The 6,478-nt window shown below is 37.5% G+C and overlaps 1 protein-coding gene across 1 annotated transcript in view; it reads left to right on the forward strand.

The window, feature by feature from the left end:
- Nucleotides 1–5,965, forward strand: part of PTGER3 (prostaglandin E receptor 3) — a 223,171-nt gene extending 217,206 nt beyond the window's left edge. The window contains exon 3 of the mRNA XM_049111802.1: nt 4,683–5,965. Within this exon, the coding sequence (XP_048967759.1) occupies nt 4,683–4,709 (27 nt within the window). The 3' untranslated portion in view covers nt 4,710–5,965. The remainder of the gene's footprint in view (nt 1–4,682) is intronic.
- The last annotated feature ends 513 nt before the right edge of the window (nt 5,966–6,478 follow it).

The raw sequence follows: 6,478 nt of genomic DNA on the forward strand, positions 1-6,478 counted from the left end.
CCATTCCTTAATTGATTCATTTCTGGATATTTTTAAGGGTGATTTTAAAGCCAAGGTTTGAGAACACAGAAAATTAGGAACATCTAAAAGGTGGCAGCAATATGGTGGGAAGGGGAACGTCAGACTGGAAGAAAATATTTGATATTCTCTTGCAATTTGATAACTATTTGATATATTATAATGAATTTTATATGTAATTGGATAGGTGTTTGATTGGCACAGTTTCAGAAGATAGAAAACATAGAGGTAAATTTTGCTACAAAATAAGGGAAAATTTAAAGCTATTTTTTTCTATTTCTGACTCCTAAAGTAATACATTTTTGAAAAGAACAAAAAATAAAATGTTAGAAAAGATCATTCACAAGCCCTTTACCCAGAGATAATCATTATTAATATTTTGTATATTTATATATTCACTTTGGCAACTATTTACTGAGTCCCTGTTATGTGTCAGATACTCCTTTAAGCAGTGGAATACAGTAGCAAGCAAAAAATGCCCCTGCTCTTAGGAAAGCTACATTAAAAACAGCAGGGGAGATACAGAATAAAGTATACAGGATGTCAGTGAGAAGTGCAATAAGGAAAAAAGTAGAGCTGAGTAGAGAGATAAAGCATGATGACAAGAGGGAGGGGAACGATATTATGTGATTATGATGCTATTTGAGAAAAATCTCAAGGAAGGAACCAAGTCGTAAAGCTATGTGGGACAAGAGCTTTCTAAATACACATAAGAGAAGACTTAGGTAGCTTTGTAACCTACATTTTTATTTAAGGATAAATAAGGAACCTCTCTCAAGCAATTAATTATGTTTCACAAATGCTATTGTTTATGTATACATAGTCTATTGCATGGGTATATGTAATAAAGCAATTCTCTACTGTTGGACATTAGATTGAATTAACTATCTTGCTACTATACCGAATATCTTTGTATAAAATTTTTATTTGCAGCTCTGATTAATTGGTCTGGATAATTTTCTTAAGACAGACTTTCTAAATCAAAAGATACTCTTAGGGATGCCTGGGTGGCTCCGCGGTTGAGCATCTGCCTTTGGCTCAGGGTGTGATCCCAGGATCATGGATCAAGTCCCACATCGGGCTCCCTGCAGGGAGCCTGATTCTCCCTCTGCCTGTGTCTCTGCTTCTCTCTCCTGTGTCTTTCATGAATAAATAAATAAAACTTTTTTTAAAGATATTCTTAAATTGTGCCCCCCACCAAACCTAACTGATTTACTTTCCAATTAGCAGTATTGAAAAAAAGATTATTTTCAACTCCCCTTAACAAACATTGCATTTTTAAAAAATCTTTGCTAATAGAACTTAAAATGTGTATTATATTTAATTTGCATTTCTTTCCTTATAAGTAAGGTTGAGCAGTTTTATTCATATTTTTAATGAATCAGTGTATCATTTACATTAAATGTTATATGTATTAAAAGAATATCTATGACATTTATAAAAATAAAGGTAAAATGGGCATCTACATACTCAGTACCCAACTTAAGGATACAACTATTCCCATTATAATACAAACCCTTATGGACTATTTATTTATCTTTCTTATTGTTAGTTAGCATTTGAGTTGTTTTAGTATTTTGCTTTTACAAAGTATGTTGCTTTGAGCATTTTGACCACCCTTCCTATAGACACATGGAAGCGTTCCGCTATGGAATACTTATAAGATCTGGATCTCAGTGTCATAGACTAAGTGCACTTGCAATTTAGAAAATAAGCAGTTGGTGGTATTATTTTATACTGGTACAAAGTCATTGTAACTAATTTATACTTCCACCAAAAGAGCACAGATGTCTAGTTTTTCTATATCCATGCCAACACTGAATACCATCCAATGTTTTCATATTTCCTAATTTGGTAGATATAAAATGCTATCTTGTGAGTCTGCATTGTATTTTTCAAATTACCAATGAGGATGAACATGTTTTATGGTTTGCTGGGCTGGTTTTTGGCTAATTTGTATTACCTCTACTTTCTTCATTATCTCACCCTTCTGCTTCCATTCATCTGTTAGTTGGGTCATTATTGCATTATCAGAGTAATTAACAATGATTAGGTTGTATTATTGTAATCATCGCCTCATCTGTTGTAACAACTGAGAATCAAAGACATCTTTTAAAGTTTAACAATAAAGCAATAGAAATTAAGCATACTTAATAATATAAACTCTCAGAACGATAATATTAGTGACTAAATTTGAATAGTGTAGGCAGGAGAAGTGAGGAAGAAGAGAACATGAGCTAATTTTATTCTTGCTCACATACAAAACTCATGGGCACTACTTATGGGAATTGGGGACTAAGGGCTACATAAAAGTATAAGAATAAAGATAACCACTATTTATTACAAACCTTTCTAAATATAAGACCTATAATAAAGGCAAAGAACAAGAAAAAAAAGAGCATATAAAAAGGTTTCAAATTAAGAAAAAAGGGAAAAAGGAAAACACGCTATTATTTACTTTTTTTTTTAATCTACAAAACTATGGAAGATAAAAATAGGGACAATTCTATGGAGCTAAAAAAGCTTTCAGACTCAGACCTCTCATTCACAAGGACTTCTTCCAAGGTTCTGGAAGGATTCAAATGGTCATATGTGCTAGAAAATTTTGCATGTATTAGGTATTTTAATTACAAGAAGTTAGAACCAAGTTTTAATTTATAATTTTGTTTTCTTTTCCTTAAAAGCACCTATGAAACTGCATAAAATGAAAGATTCAAAAACTTGGATTCAGGGCAGCCCCGGTGGCGCAGCGGTTTGGCGCCGCCTGCAGCCCGGGGTGTGATTCTGGGGACCCAGGATCAAGTCCCACGTCGGGCTCCCGGCATGGAGCCTGCTTCTCCCTCTGCCTGTGTCTCTGCCTCTCTCTTCGCTCTCTCTGAATGAATAAATAAATAAATCTTAAAAAAAAAACAAAAAAACCAAAAAAAACTTGGATTCAATTCTATGAAGAAACTAATAAAAATGAATACTAGTTCGGGGTGGAAATACAGGAGATGGTGGGAGCAAGACTCAAATGTACAACTTCTTATGTGTTTTTGGTTTTTAAACCATGTAAATATAATCTCCATTAAGAATATGTAAATTTTCAAAAATAACCTTACAATATTGGGACCAAGGGGCACCTGGGTGGCTCAGGTGATTGAGCATCTGACTCTTCGTTTCTGCTCAGGTCATGATCTCATGGGTTGTGGGACTGAGCCCCACATGGGGCTACACACTCAGTGGGGAGTCAGCTTGTGGATTTTCTCCCTCTGCCTCTCCCCCCACCCTTCCTCCTACCTTTATACTGGTACAAAGTACTCACACACACTCTCTAAACAAACAAATAAATAAATCTTTTTTAAAAATAATGGGATTGAGTGTTGCTATGAATAAGTCTTTTTAAATGTTACCTAAAAACCAATATATTAAATTATTTCAATATTTAGATCAGGAACATATAGTTAAAAAGTTAAGAGAGAGAGAGAGAAACAAATAAGGAAGGAAGAATAGGAAAGGAGAAGAGGAAAAAAGAAAAGAAAGGAAAAGAAAAGAAGAGAAAAGAAAAGAAAAAAAGAAAAGAGAAGAAAAAAAAGAAAAGGAAAAGAAAGAAAAGAAATAAAAGAAAGGAAAAAGAAAAGAAAGAAAAGAAAAAAGAAAAGAAAAGAAAAGAAAAGAAGAAAGAAAGAAAAGAAAAGAAAAAAGAAAAGAAAAGAAAAGAAAAGAAAAGAAAAGAAAAGAAAAGAAAGAAAAGAAAAGAAAAGAAAAGAAAATATGCCAATAGACACTTGAGTCTGAGATAAATTTCTGGTGCAGCATCATATGAACATTGATCGAGTGCTGTATCCCAGTGTTTGAATGGAAGCAAGGACAGTGTGCTCTGGAAAACCTTTAGTTTGATGGCTCAGAATTGCTTATTTGAGCTCATGTGGCTTATTTATTGGCTTAGGAAAGGGCACCAATATCAACGAAGTATGTATTGAATGAATTAAATATTATTTATAAAATAAAACAAAATAATGTAGCATTAGCCTAAAAGCAATTTCTAAAACAAATACTGAAGACAAATTTGTAGAATGCTTTTTAGCAAAGTAGCTTCATGAGAGTTGGGTATACTCTCTCAAGGTGACCATTTTAGGGACGATACTAATATGTGTTTTTTGTTGTTGTTGTTAAATGGGCCAATTCAATAGATCTTACAGGTAAGTGTGTTTAGCTTTGAAATTCAGGAAGTGAAATGGAAATCATAGTGAAAATAACCCAGGAAATTGTCTATAAAGATTAATGAACAAGCTGGACTTGGCTGGGCTCCACGAAAACAATTTCGCTCTTTGTCACCACGCCCTGTTGGGCGGCGGGCTACCCTACCCCTGAGTGAAGTGAAATCTCAGGCAGGTCCCTTCACTTTTGAGGTTATTTTTAGCTAATAAAATTTCCTCACACCTTTAAAGCTTCAAAGAATACAGGTCTGCCTGAGAATCACATAATTTTACTGCAAAACGGAACTTTTTTTTTTTTTTTTTTTTTTAATAAAATCCCACCTCATCCAGTGGGGCCTACACTGAACCTGGACAGCCTGCATCTGGAAAGGCCTGGGGCTGGGGGTGGCCTGTCATTGTTCTCCACCTTCTCTTTCCTTTTGCATCTCTTCCCCATTGCTGGCTGCTCTTTCTCACCCCTTCCAGAGACTGAAGAACAATCGAAGGGCCTGAAACAATGGCAACCCAGCCTCAGAGAGCCCTGCGTGTGACCAGTGCGGTGCCCAAAGCCGACGAGCTCTCTCCCGGGCTTCTTCAGAAGTTCCCTGGACATCTGTCTGGTCGGGGTCGCTTCCGGGACCCTCTGGTTCAGGCAATGCCTCCCTTCTTGAGGGCCACTTGGGCTTTCAGGGGTCAATGGGCCAATGGGGCTTCTTTGAGTCTCCAGTCAGTCCTCTCAAAGGATTCCTGGAGCTGTGCTTGGTCCCCAGGGGTCACAGGTCCGCTCACAGTTGGCTCGCGACAGCGAGAAGGCAGGTCTCAGTGCCACCACCCCCTGCCCGCATCAGCGGACACGGCAGCCAAGACCCTTGTCTCCTTCTCACCTCATGCCTAAGAGGGACCTCGGCTGTCACTGACGTGGATTGTGGCTCTTCCTCTCTGATTTGTTGTTAAATATGTCTTATTAATTGACTTTGTAATACTAATTTTTGGTAAAAAAAGAAAAAGGGTAAGTTCTACCTACACTTGGGGTCATTGTTCTTTTACTTCAAGAGTTTGCTTGTCAGCCCCTGATTCTGTTGTATTTCTGCTCCTAAGTAGGATCAGTCAATAGATCCTTTTTTTTTTTTCTATTGTGTTTTGTTTTACTGTTAGGTTTAGATATTAGGGTTCTGCTAATTCTCTAACTGGCCCCATCCTTCACATGCTCTGGAGAACTTTTTATGAGACGCAAGCCAGCTTTTCCTGGGTGTTTTAGACACCCTCATGCAACCTGCTGTGCTGAGCATGATGGAGGCCTTGCTGAGGCCTCGCCCAGAGGAACAATGAGCCACGGGACTCCAGTGGGACAGTCGCTGGGACCCGGTGGGGAAGAGAGCAGATGGGACTCAGCGAACGCGGCAGGTACACCCAGGGGGTCTGCTACGTGTTTCTCTGACCAGCCGAATTCTTCTCCACTCCCTTCACGTACATTTGCCTGCCTGGAACATTCTCCCACTCTTCTCAGTCATCTGTCAAGTCTTGCTTTAGATGTTACCTCCTCGGAGAAACCTCCCATGTCCACATGAATTGAAGTTAGATCATGGGGTACAGTTTCTCAGATAGTTCTGAACATCTGATACTAGCGCATATTGGGGCGCCTGGGGGGCTCAGTGGTGGAGGGGCTACCTTCAGCTCAGGATGTGACCCCAGGGTCCTGAGATCGAGTCCCATATCAGGCTTCCCTTAGGGAGCCTGCTTCTCCCTCTGCCTGTGTCTCTGCCTCTCTGTGTATGTCTCACATAAATAAATAAATAAATAAATAAATAAATAAATAAATAAATAAATAAATAAATAAATAAATAAATAAAATATTAGCACATATTACAATCCGTAGTTGTATATTTATTTATTAATGTGATATTTTTTAAGTGCCTTGGTGCTTTGGGACCATAATCTCTGTGAGGGATATGTATGGTTTTCTCCTACAACTCTATGTTCAATTTGCTAGTAAATTCACGGTACATAGTAAATAGTAAAAGTTCGTTAAATTAGTGCAAAAAATACATTTTGCATAGTTATGTATATGTTTTTATATATGAGTGAGCTGCATTCTTTTCGTTTTAGTGTCCTCCTGGAAACCGTGTTACTCTTTGTTTTTTTTTTTTTTTTTTTTTATAAATTTTTTTTAAATTTTTATTTATTTATGATAGTCACAGAGAGAGAGAGAGGCAGAGACACAGGCAGAGGGAGAAGCAGGCTCCATGCACCGGGAGCCCGACGTGGGATTCGATCCCGGGTCT

Source organism: Canis lupus, chromosome 6 (genome assembly GCF_003254725.2).
Source record: "Canis lupus dingo isolate Sandy chromosome 6, ASM325472v2, whole genome shotgun sequence".
Classification (NCBI taxonomy): Eukaryota; Metazoa; Chordata; class Mammalia; order Carnivora; family Canidae; genus Canis; species Canis lupus.